The sequence below is a fragment of the Dryobates pubescens genome, chromosome 10 (assembly GCF_014839835.1).
Source record: "Dryobates pubescens isolate bDryPub1 chromosome 10, bDryPub1.pri, whole genome shotgun sequence".
Classification (NCBI taxonomy): domain Eukaryota; kingdom Metazoa; phylum Chordata; class Aves; order Piciformes; family Picidae; genus Dryobates; species Dryobates pubescens.
The window spans coordinates 7,342,870-7,367,853 of record NC_071621.1 but is presented as its reverse complement, the minus strand read 5'-3'; the positions used below and the strand labels follow the sequence as shown (position 1 = coordinate 7,367,853).

The 24,984-nt window shown below is 42.7% G+C and overlaps 2 protein-coding genes across 7 annotated transcripts in view; one reads left to right on the top strand and one right to left on the bottom strand.

Annotated features, from left to right (window-relative positions):
• The first annotated feature begins 10,594 nt into the window (after positions 1 to 10,594).
• Positions 10,595 to 19,785, top strand: NIPA2 (NIPA magnesium transporter 2). Its single transcript, XM_009902594.2, has 6 exons — positions 10,595 to 12,279; positions 13,679 to 13,901; positions 15,521 to 15,577; positions 16,308 to 16,398; positions 18,102 to 18,262; positions 19,147 to 19,785. The coding sequence occupies exons 2-6, from the start codon at positions 13,763 to 13,765 to the stop codon at positions 19,779 to 19,781; spliced, it is 1,083 nt and encodes a 360-aa protein (XP_009900896.1). The 5' UTR covers positions 10,595 to 12,279; positions 13,679 to 13,762; the 3' UTR covers positions 19,782 to 19,785.
• A 1,659-nt stretch (positions 19,786 to 21,444) lies between these two features.
• CYFIP1 (cytoplasmic FMR1 interacting protein 1) overlaps positions 21,445 to 24,984 on the bottom strand; it is an 88,534-nt gene continuing 84,994 nt past the window's right edge. For 5 of the 6 annotated variants that reach the window (XM_054164757.1, XM_054164755.1, XM_054164753.1 and 2 more), the window contains 3 exons: positions 23,864 to 24,102; positions 22,859 to 23,006; positions 21,445 to 22,391 (listed from right to left, as the gene is read on the bottom strand). In XM_054164757.1, the coding sequence (XP_054020732.1) occupies positions 22,227 to 22,391; positions 22,859 to 23,006; positions 23,864 to 24,102 (552 nt within the window). In that variant the 3' untranslated portion in view covers positions 21,445 to 22,226. Of the gene's footprint in view, positions 22,392 to 22,858; positions 23,007 to 23,863; positions 24,103 to 24,984 lie in introns of those variants that run through there. The other variant, XR_008462406.1, reaches the window with a different exon arrangement.

Below are 24,984 nucleotides of genomic sequence, written 5' to 3'. Positions count from 1 at the left end.
AATAATTTCTAAGGAAAGCTTGAAAAGTAGTGAATGTTGGTTTCCATTAAAGGGCAAAAATGGAAGGGTAGAGTGGAATTCAACATCTCTAGCTTCAGACATCTCTTTAAACAAACACAATGTGCTAATATGATTATGAAACCGCATTTGAAAAAGTTTGTGACACTTTATCAAGTAATCATGCATGTAGCTTTGTGGCTGTCTTGACAGGAATGTGGACGTTGATTAATGGGGAGTAATACACGCACTCTCGTGATGTTTTTGTGTTGACCAGGATTACCTTAAAACTTAGCCTCCGTTTTCATTTCAGAAGAATGGCAGCAATAATCACAAACAGTGAATTCTAAAGATTTAATATACCGAAGGGACTATCTTGAGGGAATAGGAGCCCTAATATGTTATTTGGAAGCTTGTTTTATAATTCCAAACAGTTGGGGGATGACTCTGAGTTGGCAGAAATGTATGTTGTTATTGGCCAGCATGGAAACAGGGTGAAATACAATAGTGCTAGAAGAGAAGACTTCATGGTTTCTCAAATACTGTATATGGTTTCTAGAAAGTTTGAGAATTGTAGGTGAATGGAGTAGGACTATGAAAGTTGATTAAAACTAACCTCTGTCTATTATTGATTAGAAACTACTATCTTGGTTCTCAGCAAACACACATTAACTTTCTTTCTGGTTGAAATTGGAATTGTCTACAGGTTATGAGACCTGTAGTGACCTGCTTCTTAAAACAATGTGAGGTGTTTTCTGAAGCAGTCAAGTTGTCTTTTCCAAATTCAGATCCAAAGTTCATGAATCGTGTGTTAGTTTTGTACTAGCCTTTAATCTCTGAAGACTTGTGTGAAAATCTTTAGGTCAGAATGGAAATTATTGCAGTCTCATCTTAGTCCTCCTTTGGTGATATTTGTTTCTTACTTGTTTTTAAAATTCATTCCCATTTATTTAGAAAGTGCCTATCCTAGTACATTAGGGTGTATGCAAATTATTAGTAAACATTAGATCCAAAATTACTTGACTGCCCTGTTGAAACCTTGTCATTTTCTGCACCATACACACATAAGTTTACTTTATAAGCACTCACCACGCAGAGTAAAGTAGCAGCCGTATTCTGTGATCCACTAACCATTCTTACAGCTGATAAACATCAGCATAGATTTCTTCTTTTCTCCCCAGCTACTCCTCATCTGTGATGAGCTTTCTAGAAATGTCTAGTTAACCTTATTTTTTTTAAAAAAAAGAGATGTCAAAAGCCAGCACACAAGGTGAAAGAAATTCTTGTGGCCTTGCATTCATTTATCTGCAGCCTTTTACATCATGAATGCTAAATAATGGAAACTGTTATTTTTGCTACTTTGTTCCGTACGTAGCAGTGTTTATTTGACTTCTGCTGTACCTCAATCTGCTTCAGTTCTAACTTTAGAAATGTATTAGCATTTTCTGTTGTCACTGTTGGTATAATTCTTCCCCCCTTCCATCCCACACCCTCCTCATTCTAGGTGTCCTACCTTTTTTAGTCCCATTGCTTTTCTGATTTCAGAGGAGGCGCTGCTGAAGTTTAGCCACTCCCTCATTGCTATTTATTTTTTTTCCACCCCTTTGACAAGTAAGCACTTTGAATAAAACAGAAATCTGAGTTCCATCATCTCAGGGAGCAAATGTGCATAGTTGTCTCCTGAGCTTTGTGGTCCCTCCCAGACCTGCCTTTTTTTATGTTCTCTTTGCATTATGTCTGTTGATAGCTATGAAACAGATGACTTCAGTTCTGACTCCTGAGTTGGAGTAGGAGAGGTTACGCATACAAAAAGTGGACTTGTTACAGCAGTGGAATGCATCTGAATTAAATTCAAATCCACACGAGAGGCATTTCACTCTGCCTGGCTTCTGTTATACTTGTCAAACACATGTACTCCGTACTCACTTGAAGATAGCTCTTTGATCATTATCCCTTCAGTGTATGGAGGATTTACACGTGTCAGTCAGGATCTTTATTAGGTGTCAAACACAAAAATCCCTCAAATGTTCAGTAGGAGAATAGAAGCCTTTTTGATACAACCAAAAAAATATTTGTTACACCTTAAATACTTAACATAAAAAATAAGAATACCTAAACAAGTATCTGCTGTATTGACTTTCCAGGACTCTGTATGTGTAAATAGAGCCTATTTATTAATGAGCTGCAATTAACATTAATAACCTGTCATATCACAGTTTGACAAGTGAGGCTTCCTATTAATAACCTTGGTTTATATTGAATATATGTATTTTTTTCTGAAGTAACTAGCACTGAAAAGTGAAAACACTGAATTAATATGTCGAATAGAAACTGAGGTTCAGATTTTATTTTAAAAATTGAGGGTTTGTATTTGAAGAAAGATTTGGGGTTAATAAACATGAAGTGATTTAAATGGGCATTTGTATGCATGTTGTACCCCTCTTACCTTCTTGTTTCATAAAATACAAAACATCAGGAGTTCTACAGATCTTCCTCAGTTGTCTTGAGATGGTGTAACTGCTGAATTTTTACTGTTAAATGTTATCAAATGTTTATCTATTACCTGTTATCTTTACAGAGGTTAGTCTTTGTAATATCTCTTTGGTGCTACTGAATATGGACTTAAGTGATGCACAGTTTAGTGTGTACCGTGTTAGGCACCAATGATGTCAACGGCTATTATTACTACTGCCCAAGTGTTTCAGACAGCAGTGTTGAAATGTTATGGATTAAGAAATCTTTTAAAAGCTGCAACTAAATTTAGGGGGTTTATTGTTGTTGGGTTTTTTGGTTAGGTTGCCCCCTCCCCCGGTTCCCTAAAGACAATTGCTCTACAGAGTGGAAAATATTACACAAAAGGGTTATTTTGAAGTGAAATCCTTCTTCAGCTGTGGAACTTTCTCTTTTTCAAAATTTTAATTTAATGTTAACTTTTTATTTTTTTCTTTCCCTGGAATATAAAAAATGCTTCTAGTGGGATATAGGGAAAAGGTGGATGGCAACAAACATACAGTGTCGGGTTTGGTTGCTTCAATGCTATTGCAATATAATTACCACAGGTTACATAAAAATGGTTTATTTTATTAGCTTCCAAATAATGTATATATAGATTTGTTAATGGCTTACTAGTCAAGCTTACTCTTTTTGCTTTTTAAATAATAGTTATAGGCATGTTGTATTTGCCTTGTGTAAATTATAAAAGGCTATTTATTAAGTTTTCTGATAACTAATCTATTTATTAACCTGTATTGTTTTAAAATAAATGATTTATTTCTAGCTCAATGCTTGTTTTGTGACCTTTTTATCACACTGGAGGGGAAAAATCTGTTTCCCACACGTCTAGCTGCTGTACAGCCTAATTCCAGTTTATAAACCCAAACTATTTCCATTATTCTTTCATAAAGTAACAGCCTTACTTTTACTGCATAGCAGTCTTTCATGGGTACAGATCAGCTGCCACGCAGAGGGCTCAGTTGTTCAGTGGTGTCTACCAGCAGTCTGTAATCTTAATGCCTTCATTGTGCTGAAGTTTGCTCTCAGGTAAAATGAACACACCTCTGCGAAAAATGCTTGCTGGGGGCTGAGTCATTTCAAACTGGGTTTTAAGGATTATCACGTGCTGTGTTCATGCATTGCTGCATATTGGCTACTTGCTAGAGACTTTGTTTCAAGACCTAATACTTCACAGTTGGGGGTGCATCAAGCAGCAATATCTGTAAAGGAAGTCTGCGTCACCAGTCTAATCTACTGTCACAAGAGCTTCCTGCTGCAAGAATGACATGGAAAATTGCAGTGGCTGCCCATCTAACCCATCATCTGAAATTCCTAGCTCATTTTATCAGGTAATGGCAAATAAATTACTTTCAGGCATTGTCAGGGGGCAGGGGGACAAAGTGGGGATGTTGCCTTTGGGGTGCTGGTTTGGTTTGGGAGATTTTTGTTTGATTTGAGTTTTATCATTTGTTTAATGGTGGAAGGTATGTTTAACTGCAGTTTCAGTCTTTGCACTTGTGTTTTACGGGATGCAGCAGTATTATTGCTGGTCAAGATTGAAACTAAGGAATTTGCTTGTATGCAGTGGATTGGCATGGCTTTTTTAACAGGTATGTCATTGCAATTTTATTTTTAAAGGTGCTGTATGTATGTAATGCATGAATGTAGACCAGAAAACTAGAATAGCTTTTCCTTCTACATGCAGCATCTCTAATTTTTGAGTGAATAGGATGAGTGTATTTTGAGAACATGTTGTTAGCAGGAAAATTCTGTTCTCTTCTTGTGAAAGAGGGCCTGTTACAGGTGCCTGATTCTGTCATCAATTTTCTCTGCCAGGTGCAGACCTCACTGGATTTACAATCTCTGCCAGCTGGTACTACTCTAACCAGGGACCATGTACCACAGAGCAGCTCTAGACAGCTGGTGGCTCTGTCACTCCATCACTGTGTGGACACAGATGGAAGTTACTCCACAAGAGTCATTTGGATAATGCAACACAGCTACACCACCAGCTAACTTGGTACTGTTTCTTGAGGTCGTATGGGTGGCAATTTTGCTCTTTGTCCTTTTAAACCCTGTGGGATGTCTATACATACAGCAGATACCACGCCCTGGAAAAAAGACACAGCCTTGCACAAGCACCCGCGATAGCTGATCCGAGTCTGAAAGCTTGTTACCATTCTTTCAAAGACTCTTCACTATAAGCAGGAGTGAAGTATTTGTCTAAATGTACGTCTCCATTGTCCATCGTATGAAAGCATTTTTGGTTGTGAAGCAGGCACTAAGCATGGGACCTGAATTAAACAGATTAGTAAACCGTCTTGCAAAATGTCTCATGTCCTTACTGCATGTGTCACTATTTCTTTCTTGTGAGAGCCTAAAAGCTGGATAACGTGGTTTCTGAGGGGAAGGCCAGGGGTGTAACTCGGCTGACGCTGGGTCGCTCTTTCCACAAAGAGTTTTACCCCGTTCCGGGAAGAGCGGCGCGGCGCGGCGCGGCGGGGCGGAGCGAGGCGGGCCGCTGTGGGGAAGCAGCCGCCGGCCGTTCGCAGCAGCGACAAGCCCGGAGCGGCCCCCGCCCGACAGGCAGGCAGACGGTGGGAGAGGACACGTGACCCACTGCCTCGCTCTGGGCTGGGCCCCACCCCTTCCGGCGGGCGCTGCCGGAATCAGCGGGGGGAGGGGGTCGGGCTCGGGGCGCCGTCTGCCCTAGTCTTCCGCCATCGTTCACGCCGCGCCCCGCTGCCGGTCTTCCCCCTCCCCTCATGGCGGTGGAGTGCGCGGCCACCAGCTCCTCCCACTGCCCGCTCCGGCCTCCCCCTGCCCCCTCTCCTCCTCTTTGTTCGTGCGCTGCGGTGGCCCCGGGGCCTCTCCCGGTGGGGATGTGAGGGGCGGTGACCGCAGGTAACAGCGAAGAGGTGGGCGGATTCGTCGCGGAGAAGTGGTTCGGCTGGTCACAGGCTGGCTGATGGTGGGGGCGGTGGCGGGTCTGACCAGCCCCTCGGAAGGCGGGGTGAGGCGGAGAGGCGGTGGTTAGGGACGCTGGGGGCGGAGGGGCTGCTGCCTGGGGGCGGAGGGGCTGCTGCCTCGGGGCATGAGGAGAGTCCCCGCCCCCGCTTGTGGTTGCCGAGCGCTCTGGCGAAGCGAGGGCTCCGTGGTCCCGATTCCGGCTCTGGGCCGGCCTCGCCGCCCCTCAGGCCTAGGCTGTTCCCCATGCCGCCTCGGGACCGCCGGTTCCGGGGTGCCTTCCTCCCCGCCTCGGCTTCCTCCCCCTGAGCCGCGCAAGGTTCTCGGCCTTCGGCGTTGTGGGTGAGGAAAGAGGAGGCCGGGGCAAACCGTGCTTCCTCCGGGTGGGTGTCGGTGGTTGCGTGGCTGCCACGGCTCCGAGCTTTGGACCTGGCTGCAGAATCCCGAGGAGACCTTTGCTGTGTTGGTTTCTCTGTAGTGGAAAACTTGCTGTGGTTTGGGCTCCGGAGGCCGAGATTAAAACTTAACAGCCTGGATATATGTTAGGTTCTGTAGGTGGGCAGAATTGGCAAGTTACGGTACGCTGGTTCCGCCGGAGCTGTTCTGCTTGAGGGAGCGTGCGTGCTGTTTGTCAGGGAGCTAAACCAGTTTGTCTTCGGTTTAGTTCAAGATCGAGTTTATCTGCGGTTGAAGGTTGTGCAGCTTGGTTCCAGATCTGCTTCATCAGAACTTCAGAGCCCTGGCAGTGCTTGAGCTTGAGATGGAGAAAAATAATTTTAATTTTGCATTGTAGTTCAGATGATTATTTGTGTTTATTCTTATACTGTGAAAATATAGCCTGGGTCTGACTCTTTTAATTACGGATTATTTCTTTTCTTATCTTTTTCAACCAGCTGGCTTTCTTCATTTCTGCAATGTCTTTAACATTACTTTTAATTAAAACATAATAAATGTAAGTCATCATGGCTATTTCTGAATACTTTTGAGGTGTTTCATTGTGTAGTTGGGTTTTTCTCCCCAGAAAAGTAAAAAGTACATGACGAGAAATTATTGTGTAAGCTTCTGTTAGTATCATTGTTTATAACTTAGTGTCATGGCAGTTCTGCTTTCATTAAAGTTACTAATTCTTATGATAAAATCCCAGCAAACAGAAAGCAAGTTATAAGATTATCAGTCATGTTCAGAAAAACCCAACAAAATCAGTGGCTAATGTCTAGATTCAACTTTTAACTTACTGAGTTGCCTTAAATTTGGAACTGTTTGTCTTGAATACTAAAGGTAAAACTTTAGTCAACCTGTGCTGGTGACTCATCCTGCTGAGAGTGGAAATAGTGTACTAAGTACAGCAAAGATGAAGCAAGCCATGTCATCTTATCTTGAGTCTATTTTGATGGACTTCTAGGAAATACAGTCAATGCAGTGTCAGCTATAAAGCACTGCCTGCGTTTAGTGAATGAGTAGCATACTGTTTTAGCAAAGACACTTTTTAGTTTTATGTAAAAATGCTTTAAGTGAAGGTCATTCCTATTATCAAAGAGAATAGCTACAGATAGCAAAGACAGAGAATAAGATATAAAAAACCAAAAATGCTTTCAGTGTTCTGTATACCTGTGATTAAAAGATAGGTTCGTGAGTGGACAGAACATAACCGAAGAAAAACACTTTAAAAGTTTGCTATATTTTGGGGATTTTAGTAATCTTACTGAGAATATTTGTGTTCATGCTCCCCACTGCCCTGGAGTTTTGTATATAAACATCCTCTGAAAACTCACTGTGCCAATGCTAATAATTAAAACTTCATATTAGCTTTTGTAATGAAAGTGCCCTAGCAGTAAAACTGCAGAACAAAACCGAAAGCAGTGGGATAATATTTCAAATCTAACATGTTACCTTCTGAAGAATAGCTTAGATGGCAAGTTAGTTTCTTTGATAAATGAAGTGAAATGCAAAAGAATGAAGTAACTAATACTTCAGGTGAGCCATACCTAAGGAAGATCAAATTTAGAATCACACTACATCATCATTCAAGCGTTTGCTGTTGGGGTTTTTTTTGCTTAATCCTCTCCCTTTTTATAGCACAGATGAGACAATGTACAGTCTGATGTGTCATGCATGAAAATGAGAGTGTTGAAATGATGGACATAGTGTCTTTAGCCAAATTCTGTAAATGCCAATTAATATTATTTCTAACTTATATTTTAGAAACCTGCCATTGAAATACTTAAGGAGCGAATGCCTCTGGATTTTGGAACAAAATTGGTATGTATAATGAGCCTTCAAAAGGCTGGTCACTGGATGTTTGCATTTTCGTGTGTGTTTCTTTTTCATGTGATTTTGTCTATGGCAAGGGAGGAGAGAGTGCATAGTGGTCAGTGTGACACATCATAGTCAATGTGCATTTGTCAAAAGAAGTTCGTTGATTCAACTCCTTTTTCTTCTATGAAAAGCCTTGTGGCTAGGAGGGCATTAAATGGGTGCTGCTTCGGTGTTAGAAACATAAAACTTCCCATGGAACTCTTGTAAATAAGGAGAATTGAGATAAAGTGCCACAGAACAGTTAAGAAGATGCTGAATGGCCATACCTGGAGTAGCTATTACTAAAGTCTCGTTAAAACAGACCTTTGCTTAAAAATCCTTCTCCATGAGTCCTGTCTGAATCTTGTGCTGTTTAGTGTTAATGATGTGGCCAAAAGGACAGAGAAGTAATGGCATTGAGCAGGAAAGGGTTGCCAGTGTGTAAACTTGGGAGGGTAACTTCAGGAAATGTATCTGAAAAAAGAGATGCTTTTTATAGGAGTAAATGAAAGTTATTATACCCAGGCAAGAATAATTTACTGTACCAATACAGTTTAGAGAACAGTAGTTCTTGTGGGAAAGAATTTAGTGATGAAAGAATTTAGTGTTTATACTGATGGTGAAGATGAAGAGTCAACTGTACATGAGTACTGGGGAAAGGCTAAGTGAACTACTTGCTTTGTGAAAGGAAGTGTAGTATTCTGCTGTGTTGCAGAAGTAATAATAGCTCAGCTAGAATACTGTATGTGCCTTTGGAAGCTGCGCTTCATAGAAATACCTGTGGGCTATTGAGAAGGGACCCAGAGGATGGCGCAACTGAAAATGCCAAGCACCCAGCACACAGAGTAATGTTAAGATGTGGGTGCAAAGATAAAAGCAGTTGTATGTCTTCCAAATCCAGAGTGAACAAATAAAAGAGGACTTTGGTAGTCAAATTGAAGGTCTGGATAAAGACAGACTGTTAGGTAACAAAATTTCCCAGCAGCATCGAAGCATGGCTGTGGTGTCTGTGAGTTTTCCTTTGTATCTTGGCTGAATTATCTGTAATGAGAAGCAAGTGAATGATGCAGTATGTTGCAAGGGATTGAAGTAAATGGCCTGTTAAATTATGTTTAGTGTCATCCTTTTCACCATTAAGATCAACTTCAAATTGTGAATTCTAATATTTAAATATTTTAGCATAGATTTAAATGATTTCTAGGAGAAACATCTGTCTACCGAACTCGTGAGGGCTAATGGACAAGTAGGCAAAGTTGGAACAATCCACCATGTTCACTTTTACTGAATATGAGTACAACTTGTGGAAGTGATGGTAATTTTCTTTGGCTAACTTCTTCATACTGATGCTTATCTGCTTATAAATGTAAAAAGTTACTTCATCTCATGACACCGTTTTCAGTGTTTCTGAGTATTTAGATGTATAATTTTTGTACTAAGCTGGTTTGAGTGCCATGTATGTGCTGCTTTTGGGAGAAAAGGATTTTTGAGCAGAGACAACTATTTGCTTTATTTTAGACCAGAGAGCCTGCATCTTGTCAGCATTTGTGATATTTCTTGGCTATATCTTAAAAATAAACTGACTTTATGGCTAATCTGGACTTGCTTATGTCCCACAGTTTTTTTTTTTCAGAAGGCTTTTCCTCCATCTCCCCCTGTCTGGTAACCTTCAAACTAGGTATTTGTTCCCTGTGTTGTTTGGAGGCTGAGAGTTATGACTCATGATACTAGAAGATCTTCATACATGATTGGTTCTTCAAGGCTTTGTAAATATTGTAGTTTCTGTGGGTAGGAAAGTCTCATCCCTTCATAACATCTCTGAAATCATAGCAGCAAACTAGTAGTCTGCTATGAAACCACTGATCTTGAATGGATGAAATGTCTTCTGTGTTAAAGTCAGCTATGAACTCAGTTAATAAAATCTTTGCAGAGCTATACCAAATACAGCTAAAACCACTGACAGCTCTAACTCCTACATTTTTGTGGCTTCTTTTCCTGTTTGTAGCTTAGTAGTAGCCCTGACTGATGGAATGGGACAGCTTTAGTCTTTTGCAGAGCACAAACATGAGAGGACTATTTGTTACAGAGACTGCTCATTTTGTAGCATTTTCTTATTTCCAAATATAACAATTTTTCTTTATGGTAATTATGGGAATGCCTTTGTTACTGTTCTTTTACTACTGAGTCTTAGGGTTAAAGTTAAATTACTGATTTCCCAAACTGTAAACTTTCCATGGCTAGTAATGCTTTGACTATGCATGTCAGTTCCACGCATGCAAATTAAATCTGTGCGGTATGCAAAGTGGACCAAATCTCTTCAGAGAGATGTTGGGTTCACCATGACTGAATGGGCAGCAAATGCAGATGTCTGTCTAAATCTTAGATGGAACTATGGCAGTCCAGCCCAAGTAGAAATGAGACTGACTGTGTCTGTGAGGACAAACTTAGCAAGAAGAGCTAGTAGTAATTTTCATGAAGTGGTTAAGATTTTGGTCATGTACAAGATTAACAAAGTGCAATCAAAAACCAGGGAATCAAAAACTCCTGTGTGTTTGGGACATGGGGGAGAATAACAGTTTTGAAGTGTGGTATTCTTAAAGTGTTAAGTGTATCCTCGTTCTTCTGCAATCAAATTCTTCATCTACTCCAAAGAACGCAGCCTGTGCTGCTTCTGTTGTCTCTGAAATGCAGTGGGTGGAAGATGTCAGGATGGGACAGTGTTGCTCTTTACCTCTGTTGGAAATATTCTTGTGTAGATGAAGCTATACAAGCCAGGGAGAGGCGGGTAAGAAAATGGGTGTGCCAGCATGGTGAGTTCTGTTGTAGTAAAAGACTACACTACTGAAAATACTCCCTGCTACTAGCGGAAAAACAGCTGTTGAAAACACTGGTAGGCTAGAAAAGCTCAGCAAAAGAAGCCCCCCTCCCCCAAGCAATGCTACACCTGTATCACCCTTTGTACCAGCTGGAGCTGCAAGAGCTCTTGTAGCTTGATTGCCTGAACTGCATGACTTAAGACTGTTAGAAAAGAAGGTTTCCTGACCTTTCAGTCCTTCAGGGGACTGAAAGTCGTGCTTTCAATTCAAAACCAGAGAAATATTTGATGCAGTTAGTGAGCTGGCTTGGTCTGCTCTGTCTCCTGCAGTCATGATTTGGGGGTTTGGGTCTTGATAGGTGACTTTGTATCATGCAAGTATCTATCTAAATTTATTTTGAAAAGCCTCTAGAAAATGAAAGCAGACACTCGCAGTTCTGCAAGTTACGAAAATTACTGTGCAAGGATTAAGGGAAGGTACTGTGAGAATTCTGAACTATGGGTCTTGCAGCATTGTGAATAGAGCCTTGTTGCCCTACACTTTTTCACAGACTAACTGGATACGAGGAAGAGGGTCTGTGCTCAGTTTTAATGTTAACCTACCTGCAGCTCTCTGCTAGGTGTTTTTCTAGGAATGTGGCCAAACTGGGAACATGCAAGGAAAAGGCAGTTGTGTAAGAAAGCAGGTTCTGAAGAAACAGGTGCAAGAATTGGAAGTATGCACTGGTACAGCAGATCAGAATATGATGTTGTCTGATCCTGGGCTTGCAACAGGTTCATCCATCTCTGCCTGGGCATGAAGGAGGGTGCTGATACTGCAGTGCCTTGACACCAACATTTACTCCTGCCTGGGGAATCTGCTGCTATATCTTAATACTAAAGCTGTGAGCTCTGGAATTCATATTGCTGTAAGCACTGAGATGGAGACAATTTATTCCATCCTCTTCTTTCCCTCCTTTTAAATCAAGAGCTTGTTAATGCAACTTACGTCATATGCAAAATAATTACTTAGGAAACTAAATGCTAGTCTTGGCACACCTGTGCCAGGTGTTTCCAGGAAATAAAAACTGGTTTATCCGTGAGCATTTTCTTCCTTTGGAACAGTTCTCTTTACTGTCATAATTGTCAGTTTTCTTGAAATCCAAGCCTAAAAATAGTTTTCATTTCCCTTCACACTATAGAAAGATTAATCACCTTGGAAATACTTTGGGCTTCTTTCTTCTTACATTTAAAAGCTGCTTGTAGAGATACCTTAAGTTCAAAATCTTGTGTGTTAGCTGGAATTCAGGATATCCTCATTGCAGCTCGTAACACTGAAGTAAATTTTCTTGTTAAGCTGCAAGTTGGATATGTAAAATCCTTTTTTCCAGTCTAAAAATTCTGCTAAGCTGTTGTTGAAAGTCTTACCTAACTACATTTGGAATCTTAGCAGGCCAGGTAAAAGCTTTTAAACTGTAAACTCTTCATGATTACTGCAGCTAAGCTGAAAAGATGCTCCATACAGGCACAGGAAATTCTTTGTAAACTATATCAGCAAACGGATGCCTTGCTTTTTGTTGCAGATTTCCTTGTCTGCTAGAGGGTAAGCGCATGTGCACGTCTATCTCAAGTTTATCTGTGTTAAGGAAATTACTGTGTGATTAAGCACCCATTCTAATCTTCTCTTTCATTTTTCTAGAAATGCTGTGGCTGTTCTCTTACAAAGTGATTTCACTGTAAGTGTTTGATCAGTACTGTCCATTACATGCTGTGCCCAACACAGATCTGTGCAATTAATGAAAAGAAAAAAATAGATCACACGTCTTTAAGGCTTTCTCTAATGTTTCTCAGGGAACTTTTAGTGGTTCCGGCTTCAGTTTTTATATCACAGTATCACAGTATAACCAAGGTTGGAAGAGACCCCAAGGATCATCAAGTCCAACCTGTCCCAACAGACCCCACAACTAGACCATGGCACCAAGTGCCACGTCCAATCTCCCCTTGAACACCTCCAGGGACGGTGACTCCACCACCTCCCTGGGCAGCCCATTCCAATGACGAATGACTCGCTCAGTGAAGAACTTTTTCCTCACCTCGAGTCTAAACCTCCCCTGGCACATCTTGAGACTGTGTCCCCTTGTTCTGGTGCTGGTTGCCTGGGAGAAGAGACCAACCCCTTCCTGTCTACAACCACCTTTAAGGTAGTTGTAGAGGGCAATGAGGTCTCCCCTGATCCTTCTCCAGGCTAAGCAATCCCAGCTCCCTCAGCCTCTCCTCACAGGGCTGTGCTCAAGGCCTCTCCCCAGCCTTGTTGCCCTTCTCTGGACACGTTCAAGTGTCTCGATGTCCTTCTTAAACTGAGGGGCCCAGAACTGGACACAGGACTCAAGGTGTGGCCTAACCAATGCAGAGTACAGGGGCACAATGACCTCCCTGCTCCTGCTGGCCACACTGTTCCTAATACAGGCCAGGATGCCATTGGCCCTCTTGGCCACCTGGGCACACTGCTGGCTCATGTTTAGGCAGGTGTCAATCAGCACCCCCAGGTCCCTCTCTGTTTGGCAGCTCTCCAGCCACTCTGACCCCAGCCTGTAGCTCTGCATGGGGTTGCCGTGGCCAAAGCGCAGCACCCGGCACTTGGACTTGTTAAATGCCATCCCATTGATCTCTGCCCATCTGTCCAGTCGGTCGAGGTCCCTCTGCAGAGCCTTTCTACCCTCTAACTGACTAACATCTGTTCCCAACTTGGTGTCATCTGCAAACTTGCTGATGACTGACTCAACCCCCTCATCCATATCATCAGTGAAGATGTTAAAGAGGATGGGGCCCAGCACTGATCCCTGGGGGACGCCACTGGTGCCTGGCCGCCAGCTGGATGTGGCACCATTCACCACCACTCTCTGGGCTCGGCCCTCCAGCCAGTTCCTAACCCAGCACAGAGTGTTGTCAAGGCATGTCAAGGCAGAAGCCCTTCCTTTGGTGTGTTCAGACTTGTTAGTTACTCAGCCGTGGTTCAAGCTGACACATACTTCAAAGATTATTTTCATAGCAGAGACCACTCACATGGGCTGTTGAGGGTTTTCACATACAGTCTGTATTCTGTCAGTTTAACGCTGCTGTGTTTCTTTTGATCAGGTTTCAGTGTTGTATCATCTTGCGTTGAGTAACGGAAGTTCTGCTGTTCATTGATCAATGTGACAGTCTTTAGTAGTTTACGAGATGAGCCAAACTCGTGGGAGATATGACTTCTGTATTGGTCTGGTGTTGGCTATGAGTTCCAGCATCTTCATCGGAGGAAGTTTCATCCTGAAAAAGAAAGGCCTTCTCCGGCTAGCTCGGAAAGGCTCCATGAGAGCAGGTAAATACAGATTTAAGCATCACTGGTGTTTCAGTTTGGCTGGTAAATGGAAGATTATGAAACTTGCCTAGCTTTGACGTTTTTGTTTGTTGCAGGTGCATAAAACCTACAACATACAGGTGCTGTGTTTTTCTCTTTAATGTCAGATACATCCACCTCTGTGTGCATACATACTGTTTCATTTACATGCAATGCCCTCTAGGGACACTTGCTGAAGGATTCCTCTGCGCCTCAGTTAGAGTCTAAATTGTTCTTGCAAGTTGAACATGGAAGCAGCACTCTCAACTCCATCTGTGCTCCTGAATAAGTGAATTTAGGAGAGCGTTAACTACATTCAAATGTCAGGAGATTGTTTTAGAAAACTAAAAATTACATGTAATAGTCATGTGTAGCAAGTAGTGTTCCTCAGGGTTTGTACTGGAAGCAGTGCTGTTTAATACATTCATTAGTGATACAGTGTCTAACTCGCTGGGTTTGTGAATAAGTGAGGTAGCTGATACACTGCAGAGAAGGGTTGGCCTTCAGAGGGACCTGGACAGGCTTGACAGGTGGGCCAGTGCAAACCTCCTGAAGTTCAGCAAGGTCCTGCACCTGCATGAGAGCAATTCTCGGTATCAGTGCAGGCTGAAGGAAGGACTTGGAGGTGCTGGTGAATGAAAAATTGGACATGAGCTGACAGTGTGCCCTTGCAGCCCAGAAAGCCAATCACGTCCTGGGCTGCATCAAAAGAAATGGGGCTAGCAGGTTGAGGGATGTGATTCTACCCCTCTACTCTAGTCTGCTGAGACTCCACCTGAAGTACTGTGGCCAGCTCTGGAGTCCTCAGCAAAAGGAAAACATGGACCTAATGTATTTGGTCTAGAAGAGGGCCACAAAAATTATCAGAGGGCTGGAGCACATCTACTGTGAAGAAGGGCTGAGAGAGTTTGAGTTGTTTGAGTTGTTCAACTTGGAAAAGGTTCCAGGGAGAGCTTATTGCAACCCTCCAGTACTAAAAAGGGGGCTAAAAGAGAGACTTTTTAGAAGGACCTATAGTGACAGGACGAGGGACAGTGGTTTTAAACGGAAAGAGGACAGATTTAGATGAGATGATTGCAGCATCCTCTCATGATTTTGAGAAGGTTGATCTGAATGTTTTTGAGTACCTGTAGTGTCTTTTAGAAAAAAGACAGTTATCTTGAGATTCATGCTCCCTAGCTTGCAATGGGAAAGTGTGACTGCATTTCACACGCTTGTACATGTAATTAACCATAGAGAGCACACACAGTTTCCATAAAGCAGCTCCCATAAGAGATACACAACTTGGCTTTTCATGTGAGTTGAAAGAGCTGCTTTTCAGGGTATTGCAGATACAGTCACCAGTGCTAGTTCTAATTTTAAAAATAATAATCAGATTGCTGGTTTTCAAAGTAGGCTGTAGGAGGCATACGCACATCAGAAGCTGAAGATGCTTTGATTTCAACCTCTAACTATAAAGCCTAAGTATCACTAGGCTGCCTGTGTTTTTGGGTGCATGGGCTGCAAAAATTGTTTCATGTTATGGCAGTGTTACCAGTGCCAGGGCTTACTGTTTGTCATGTGTGTTTTTTGTGGAGTAGCAAACATGCTTGCAATTTTAGGTCAAGGTGGTCATGCATACCTGAAAGAGTGGCTGTGGTGGGCTGGACTTCTTTCAAGTAAGTATCAAAAATATATTCAAGTAAGTCTCAAAAGTATAATCTGCATCCTATAGTGAACGTGCCATATGGTTACAGAGAAGGAACAGGACAGGGATTCTATGATATGTAGTTGCACTGTATTGGTGGTACGATGGGTGCAGCTCTAATGAATTTAATATAACTTCTCTCACACCACCATAAGTTCTGTCATTAATTTAAATGCCTGCTTTGGGAAGTAGATTTTGCTAGCACTGCATGCTGGTTTTTGTCTTAGCAGAGATGTACTAAAATGTAGAGGATTTTTAGAGAGATGTATATTTGGGAATGATGTCTGTTTTCTGAACTTGCTGTTTTGATTGCTTGGAGTCTTGAGTCACTGGCTGTGCTCAGGTAACTACGACTTAACATATACATAACCCTGTATCCTGCTATTGCAGATTTCTCCATGCAGAAGTTCATGAGTCAGGTTGGCATGCTGAGGAGCTACAACACAGACACCAAAAGAAAATACCTTCTAATTAAACTGAATTCATTTTAATAGCTGTTGCAGTCCCCCAGCATGTTTTTTAAACACAGTAGCAGGGACCAGAGGTGCTTGTTCTCCTAGTACCGTTAGCCGAATGCTAGAACTAGACTTTTCCATTGGTCCCTCACTGCATGTTTGTGTCTGCTTGCACTGATTCACAGGTTTGTTGCATGAGACAGCATAACTTCTCTTTATAAACTTATTGTTACTGTTACCCTGCAGTGGGAGCTGGGGAAGTAGCGAACTTTGCTGCCTATGCTTTTGCACCAGCTACGTTAGTGACTCCCTTAGGAGCTCTCAGTGTTCTCGTAAGGTAAGAAACACTAACAAAAAGCAGTGTGATTTTTATTTTTTTTGAGAGAGGGAAGTAAAATGCTTACTAGAATGATGTTGCACTGAAATACATTGTAAAAAATGCCATTTGTTCTAACAAATAATGACTGCTTATAAACATTAGGAGTAAATTCAGATTTCTCCAAAAGTGAAGGGACTGCTAGGAAGGTGTGCTGGCAATGCATCTACATCTTGATCTGTGAAAAGTTACCATCTTCTGCACTTAGGAAGCATGTTGTATACAACAGAGCAGTATTTTCATTCCTAAGGAGAGCTATGATTTTTGGTTTAAAAAGAAAATATTCATTTTACAAGTGCTTGATGGGGAGAAAGCATAAAAAAATCAGTTTCTGAGGAGAGATGCCCAATATTAACAGGTATTTGTGGCCATATTGGCTATCCTGAAACTCAACTTAGGCCTTTGACACCGTTCCCCATAGCAAACTCCTGGCCAAGCTGTCAGCCCATGGCTTGGATGGGAGCACACTGCGATGGGTTAGGAACTGGCTGGAGGGCCGAGCCCAGAGAGTGGTGGTGAATGGTGCCACATCCAGCTGGCAGCCAGTCACCAGTGGTGTGCCTCAAGGATCAGTGCTGGGCCCCATGCTCTTTAACATCTTTATTGATGATCTGGATGAGGGCATTGAGTCCATCATCAGTAAATTTGCTGATGACACCAAGCTGGGGGCAGGAGTTGATCTGCTGGAGGGTAGAGAGGCTCTGCAGAGGGACCTCGACAGGCTGGACAGATGGGCAGAGTCCAACGGCACGAGACTGAACACATCCAAGTGCCGGGTTCTGCACATTGGCCACAACAACCCCATGCAGAGCTACAGGCTGGGGTCAGAGTGGCTGGAGAGCAGTCAGGCTGAGAGGGACCTGGGGGTGCTGGTTGATGGTAGACTGAACATGAGCCTGCAGTGTGCCCAGGCAGCTAAGAGGGCCAATGGCATCCTGGCCTGCATCAGGAACAGTGTGGCCAGCAGGAGCAGGGAGGTCATTCTGCCCCTGGACACTGCACTGGTTAGGCCACACCTTGAGTACTGTGTCCAGTTCTGGGCCCCTCAGTTTAGGAAGGAGGTTGACTTGCTGGAACGAGTCCAGAGAAGAGCAACAAAGTTGGTGAGGGGTTTGGAACATAAGCCCTACGAGGAGAGGCTGAGGGAGCTGGGGTTGCTTAGCCTGGAGAAGAGGAGACTCAGGGGTGACCTTATTACTCTCTACAACTACCTGAAGGGAGGTTGTAGACAGACGGATGTTGGTCTCTTCTCCCAGGCAGCCAGTACCAGAACAAGAGGACACAGTCTCAGGCTGCGCCAGGGGAGGTTCAGGCTAGATGTTAGGAAAAAGTTCTATACAGAAAGAGTGATTGCCCATTGGAATGGGCTGCCTGGGGAGGTGGTGGAGTCGCCATCACTGGAGGTGTTCAGGAGAAGACTTGACGGGGTGCTTGGTGCCATGGGTTAGTTGTTTAGGTGGTGTTGGATTGGTTGATGGGTTGGATGAGGTGATCTTGAAGGTCTCTTCCAACCTGGTTTATTCTATGTATTCTATTCAACTATGCAGCAGTTTTTAAGCTGCACCTTGTGTGTGCTAGTGATCTGTCAGAGCAACCTGTAAAATCATGAGCAAATGAATGAGCTATTACTGATTTCACATTTGCTGGTGCATGTTTCTTCCTAGTGCCATTCTGTCATCCTTCTTTTTAAATGAAAAACTTAATCTACACGGAAAAATAGGGTGTTTGCTAAGTATACTGGGATCAACTGTGATGGTAATTCACGCTCCGCAAGAGGAGGAGGTAGAAACTTTGAATGAAATGTCCCACAAACTAGGGGATCCAGGTAAGAAAAAGAATGGCTTGGTATGTATGCAGCTCATGAGTTCTTCGTCTAGTTTTGTTACTGCCGCTCTCCAGTTCCAGGAAGATAGCCTGTGTCTGTTTCGCATTGTCAAAGTGAAGTAGAGATGTAAGTCCTGTGACGTAATTCCACAGGGAACTCTGCACGATGCCTGTGAACGTGTCTGACCTTGAACTGTGTCTTGATGTGAACCACTGACAGGGCAGCAGCACAGCTGGATAAACCCAGCTTCTGTAATTACAATTTTAATTGAATTGTGTTGGTTTCTAAGCTCCACTTAGAGCTATCCTTAAAATGAAGAAGTAGGTGCTGTGGTAAAGTGTCTGCTGAGAAGTGTAATCCTGGAGCCTGGCTTCCGTACTTACATGGAAGATGAAGCACCTGTGCATCTGCAAAATACGTTGTGTGAAAGACACATCTTGTTCTAAATGCAAGGAAATGGCCAGCACAGACATTAAAAAGTGGATCTGAAAGAATGGTTATTGGAAATCTGCTGCTGAATGCAGCAGCCTGCCAAAGCATACCTCCCCCCCCAAGAGCTTTCAGTCTTAAGTCTGTATCCAGTGGCACCTACACCTCAGTAAGTGTAAGACAGTAGAGCAATCTAATCCTGCAGTTGCCTTGCTGCTAGACTGGTAAAGGTAATAGAGCATGCCTCAGTTTCAGTCTTTGTTTCAGCTAACTCACTGGAAAATAATTTTAACTTTGTTGGAAGAGCAGTGAGAAAGATCCTGAAAACTCTTCTGTTTAAGCTGAGCCAATCATATTGTCTATTTTAAGGTGTGTTTTCTTGGTACTTTTAAGATGCTTTTGACAGGGTATATAAAATAACAAACTCTTCTTTTCTTTTTCTCCCCCAACCACAGGTTTTGTGGTCTTTGCAACTCTCGTTGTGATTGTGTCTTTAATTCTAATATTTGTGGTGGGACCTCGCCACGGACAGACCAACATTCTTGTGTACATAACTATTTGCTCTGTAATTGGAGCATTATCAGTCTCCTGTGTAAAGGGTTTGGGCATCGCTATAAAGGAACTTTTTGCAGGAAAACCAGTGTTAAAACATCCCTTGTCTTGGATTCTGCTGCTAAGCCTTATTGTCTGTGTGAGCACGCAGATCAACTATTTAAACAGGGCTCTGGATATATTCAACACATCCATAGTGACTCCAATATACTACGTAATCTTTACAACATCGGTTTTAACGTGTTCTGCTATCCTTTTCAAGGAATGGCAACACATGGCGGCCGATGACATTATTGGCACCTTCAGTGGCTTCCTGACTATTATTGTGGGGATCTTTTTATTGCATGCCTTCAAAGATGTTAATTTCACCCTAGCGAATCTGCCCCTCTCCTTGCGGAAAGATGAGAGAGCAGCCAACGGTACTTTGACCACCTATGACTGCTATAATCACGATGAAGAAAGTTCTCCCTGTCTAGGTGAAATGCAGTCGACTGAGGGTGTCTCAGGCAGGAGAAATGGAAGTCTGTCAGCCTTCTGAAAACATTTACGTGTTGGGTAACGAAAGAACAGTTCCAGAACTCTGGCTTTTTTTTTTCCCCTCCTGTCAAATGTCTGAGCTTGTCTGGAAAAATCATGTCCTCTTTAACAGTACGTGTAGACAATCGTTAATGTTTCAGTTTGATTCTTTTGGAGAAAGAACACTGAAGGGGGTTTTATTTGCCTTATTTTCACTTTAGAAAAATACTAAAATGACCTCAGACCACAGCTGGTTGTGTTGCTTAAGTTATGTGTAAATACTTTCATTTCATTTTTCTGTTTTAAGATGTATTGCACTAATGACAATTTTATCAAAAATAAATTACTTTATTTCTGCATCGGTGGTAAAAAAGGCTGCAGCGAACCTGGCTCCTTTGTGTTGCAGTTGGCACTTTGATCAGGTTGGAGCAGAAGTCACTGAAAAAGTTTCACTTTTTGTGAACCTCCCTGCTTTTTCCCTTTTAGGCAGCAGCAGCAGTTACACCAGGTAAAGAGGTTTTAGCTTCCTCCGAGCCTAACAGTCCTGTTCAAAAAAAGTAACTTACCTTTGAAAAAGGGAAAACAAACATCTTGCAGGATTAATGTCTGAGTTCTCTTCAACTCACACCAACAGGAAAGAAGCACTCATGAAATGAAGGGACAGTAGTAGTTCTAAGATGTTAGAGACCAATACGCTTAGTGCTGTAAGTTAATGGGTAAGAATTTAAAGTAACTTATAGCACGACTAGCTAAGCAATTCTTAAGCCAAAAATCAAGCTTCATTAAGTAACCATTTCTGCACCACAGTGCTAAGGCAAAGTCTCAGGTGTGTGAGACTTAGCTATCCCTAAACCAATTATTATCTCAACAAATTCTACATTTCCTTCATGGAAGCCTCAAGCACAGGGAAGCATTCTGATGACTGAGTTTTCTGAGAACTCATATTTTTCATAAAGTCTGTTCAGCACCTTGTAAAAGAAACCCTGCAACAAGCTGGTGCAACAAAGCACAAGGATTTCCTGCTTCTCTCTCCCACACACCAGGCAGCCTCGTGTGTTCGCTCCCACCACAACAGCTACCACTCCAGAACAGCAGCTCTCAGATGTCCTGGGAAAACCTGTGGTAGTAGAAATTTGCTTACGGAGTCCCTGGCAAATCCGCTATCTGTTTTTCTGAGGAACTGCAGTTATTTTCTTTTCTCCAAATCCCTGCCACCCCAGTACCTGCACATTCCTCATTTGCATCCCCTCTCTGGCAGACACTCATTTTTACCCATTACAGGACTTGATGCTGCTGTTGTAAAACACCTGAAAAGAGATGAGCAGGAGAAAAGATGGGCTGCAACCTAACCCCAACTAGCAAGAGGGAAGATAGAAATACAGCTTCTTAAAGGGATGCATTCTTGGTTTCGTGCTATGAGTTAGAAACATTAACCAGAAATCCATATCCTGGGTAGAATGTGTAATTGTCCTTCTGTGCCTGTTCCAGATATCTCAGCTTCTGCTTGGTTTGGGCCTGCAGGAGTCACTGCTTTCAGCTGAACAGGTTTCTTTAAAACTCTGCTTTTACAGATGCAAACTTTTACAAACAATTTTACCCACGTGGTGTTCGCATAATACAGCAACTGTAATTACACAAATACTTGGCATAAGTACATCACGATTAACAGTGGTAGAGCCGAGGTACCAGGCTAGATGACACCTGCTCCTTGGAGCCAAGGTTCTTGCGAAAAAGAATTCCTTCTCACTTGTAAAGACCTTTTTGTAGACAGGCATCACCAACCAAAATAGAAATTGTGGTAGAAGCTCTCACCAGGAAAAAGCAAGCAGCCCCCATTCCAATCAGTCCAACTACTGCCTTCTCTAAAGATCAGAACACTATCAGTCATCTTCCTATTAAATAACTTTGAAACAGTCACCTTAATTAGCCTTCATTTCCATGATTACCCACTTCTGGAAATAGATTTGCAAAGAAGAATTATCAACAGACTAGAAAAATTATTCACAAAGCAGCAAGTTCGTTGACTGTTTTGTTTTTAATAAAGGCTAATTAAGCAATTAATGCTCTAATACAAACAATTAGGAATTTCTTTTTTTTTTTAGCTACGTAACTCAAGTTTCTTATCCTCCACTGCTATTATTTTAATAGATTCAGGGGGAAGTTATGTCAGTCCAGTCTAAAAGGGCCACCCTCAGTACAGCAATGCAAAGGGATTTCAAATATCTTTTACAGTTGCAGGTTTTTAATCAAAGTGTATAAAATTTTAGTCTAGAAAAATAAGTATGGGTTGTGTACAGGTACTGTGCTTGGAGACTGAAGAGGACAGCGCACCACTGGAATGGCACAGGCATTCTGGGAAATGCAGATGAGAGGATTCCTTAAAACTCTTGCTGTGTTTTTTCCTGGTTGTTGTCCCCCCCATACTTTAAGCCTAAACAGGTGCAAAAAGTATGTTTAGGTGGGGAGTCTAGTTGCTGGCAAGGGACTGGTGAATAGGTGGCTGGAAGCAGCGCACGTGTTCCACAGGTGTGCTCTCTCCGTCGCCAGACTTCAAATACTTGTCCAAAATAGCAATTATTTCATCATTCAGAATCTGGAACTTGCGAATTCTCTCAACCATTTTCTTCAAAGGCTGCAAACATCAAAACACAGATGCACAGGCATTAGCTTTGGAGATTAAAAGCCTTGGACACAAAAGCAGAAAATGCTGTTACCTCACCTCTCCCAGCAATGTTAGGAATGTCTCCCTTACCCTGCTAATCCAGTGAAAATCCAACATGCATTTGGGGTTTGACAGTTCTGCTTTTTGTACCAAAAAGGGCAATTTGCAGCAGCCTTGTCATAATCTGAAGGCACACGTGAGATGGAAAGCACTAAGAAAATCCCACGTATCAGGAAACCAGAAATCTCACTGACCAATCTTCAAACTCCAGTACTAATGCCTTAATCTTTTGCTCCTAAAACCCCTGGTGCCCCCATTTTCAGCATTTCATTATAAAGCAATTGCTGTATGTATCTACCCTGCATCTGAGCAGACAGCTCTGATTTATTGTTGTCTTCATTACTGCAGTGAATATGGAACAGGTGTTTTCAACTCACCACATTCTTTATAACCTCATCTTTGCCATCATGCTTCTGGACTTTCAACAAGTGGTAGCAGAAATCCAACACATCAAAGCGACGCTGCTGTCCCAAAAGCACAATGATCATGCAGCCAGCCCAGTGCAATCCATCTCCAAAGCACTGCCTGAGACAGGAAACATGCCACATAAGACACATTCCACCATCATCTTCAGGAACATATCCACTGGAAATGCTCAGTAATCAGCCACTACCCTAAATAATGAACGGTAGACATCTAGCAAATACTGCAAAATCTCTAGTGAATTAAGTTCTCTTTTCTAGGCACCACAAGCAATGCAAAGAAAGGACAACCCCCAGATGATTGTACACAAAGCAGAGTTACTCCAAAAACATTTACTCCCCACTAGACTCTGGTGGCATTACATTCCAGTTTGAAAGGAGGAAAAAAAAATACTTCTGAAGAAAACTAAGTGGGAGCTCAACACCACTCTGCTTCTGTGTGTGAAGGGAAGGAAACATCCTGTGCTCTTGCCTCCACAATTACCCACTGAGAAACCTGTTACAACTTTTCAAAGCAAGGATATAAAAATTAACAAACCCAGGAACAACAGTTCCTGGTTAACTCACGTTAATAGCTTTCAATTCCAAGTGCTCATTCTTGCTCTTACTTCAGAGAAGAAAATACTCAAAAATTCATGCACTGGTGCTCAGCTGTTTTATTTAAGTTCAGCCTCTGCAGGGGTCTGACTACTATTGAAAGATGTGTGCTAGGGTCTGTTTGGCATGGGATCGTTCATTATACAGTGGCAATACTTAAAATAGAGGCCTATTCTTCTTAAAGACACAGCAAGATCTGTGTTTAGGGATGATGAGCCCCTCCTTGTGACTGCAGGACTTTCCCTTGTTTTCACACTAAGCTCTTGCAGACAGACAAACCAACCCCTCCATTCTAGGACCCCGGCCAGTTACAAGGACAAACAAAGCGCTGTTGCCAGCAGGTGGATCGCTGGCAGCACGTACTCCACAGTGAACTCGTGCGTCCCCACAGGGATGCAGTAGACAAACTGCATCGCGCTCCAGAGCCGGTGGAACTCCACACATTCATCCACGTGCATCACCCCGTTGCTGGGCAGGGGCCCACGCCAGATGGGATCATCCAGGAAGGAGCGGATTCTCGTCAGGATAACCTCGAACATGGACAGGCCACAGCACAGGCGTTCCTTGGTCAGCAGGTCCCCTTCCCTTGCGATTGCTATTTGCTGTGGTGGAGAGAAAAAGTGCAAAACCTGGGTAAGAAACACTTGACCACGACTTCATTGGACAGCAAAAATACGCCACCACATTTTTCATTTTCACTTGGTTTATTCTAGGAGCAGCTTCGACTTAAAGTGATGTCAGAGGCCACCAATTTGGGCTTCAGTTCAGTGGAGAAAAACACTCAGAAAACTGTAAAAGCCTTTTCAAGTGGACAGGCCATTGCTGTAGTTAAGTAACACTAACTGCAGTACTGCTAATCCTAGACAAGACCCAGGGGAGTTTAAAGAGTTCTTTGCCTGAATAGAGGCTAAGAGCTAACCCAGAGGGTTCAGTGCTCTTCTGCCAGTACAGGGAATAGCTCCTGCCTACACTCTACTGCACATCTTCCTCAGTGCCTATTGTTAGACACAGGAAAGTTCCAAAGACAGCATAAGCAGGCTCAGACTAAACCATAAGCAGCAGTGCTCAGTTAGCACTTAGTGTAGCTTGTGCCATCGAGAGCTCTCTCCTTACAGTGCAGCATCACCTACTGAGCTGCAGCACCTAAGGTGATAAAATCAGTCTGAAATCTTTTGTTTCACAGCACTCTGCTGTTAGTTTCTGCTATTCACATCTCTATCACTTATAAACTGCCAAGGTTAGCAGGGTATCAATGTCCCCCCTCACAATGACAAAATGTAGTGCTGAAGCTGTAAAGGGCATTCAAGAATGATCTCTCTGGTTATTGTGTTTCCAGGAATCACAGAATCAACCAGGTTGGAAAAGACCTCAGAGATCATCAAGTCCAACCTATTACCTAATACCTAACACCATCAGACAACTAAACCATGGCTCCAAGTGCCACATCCAATCGTCCAATCTTTATTTGAACACCTCCAGGGACA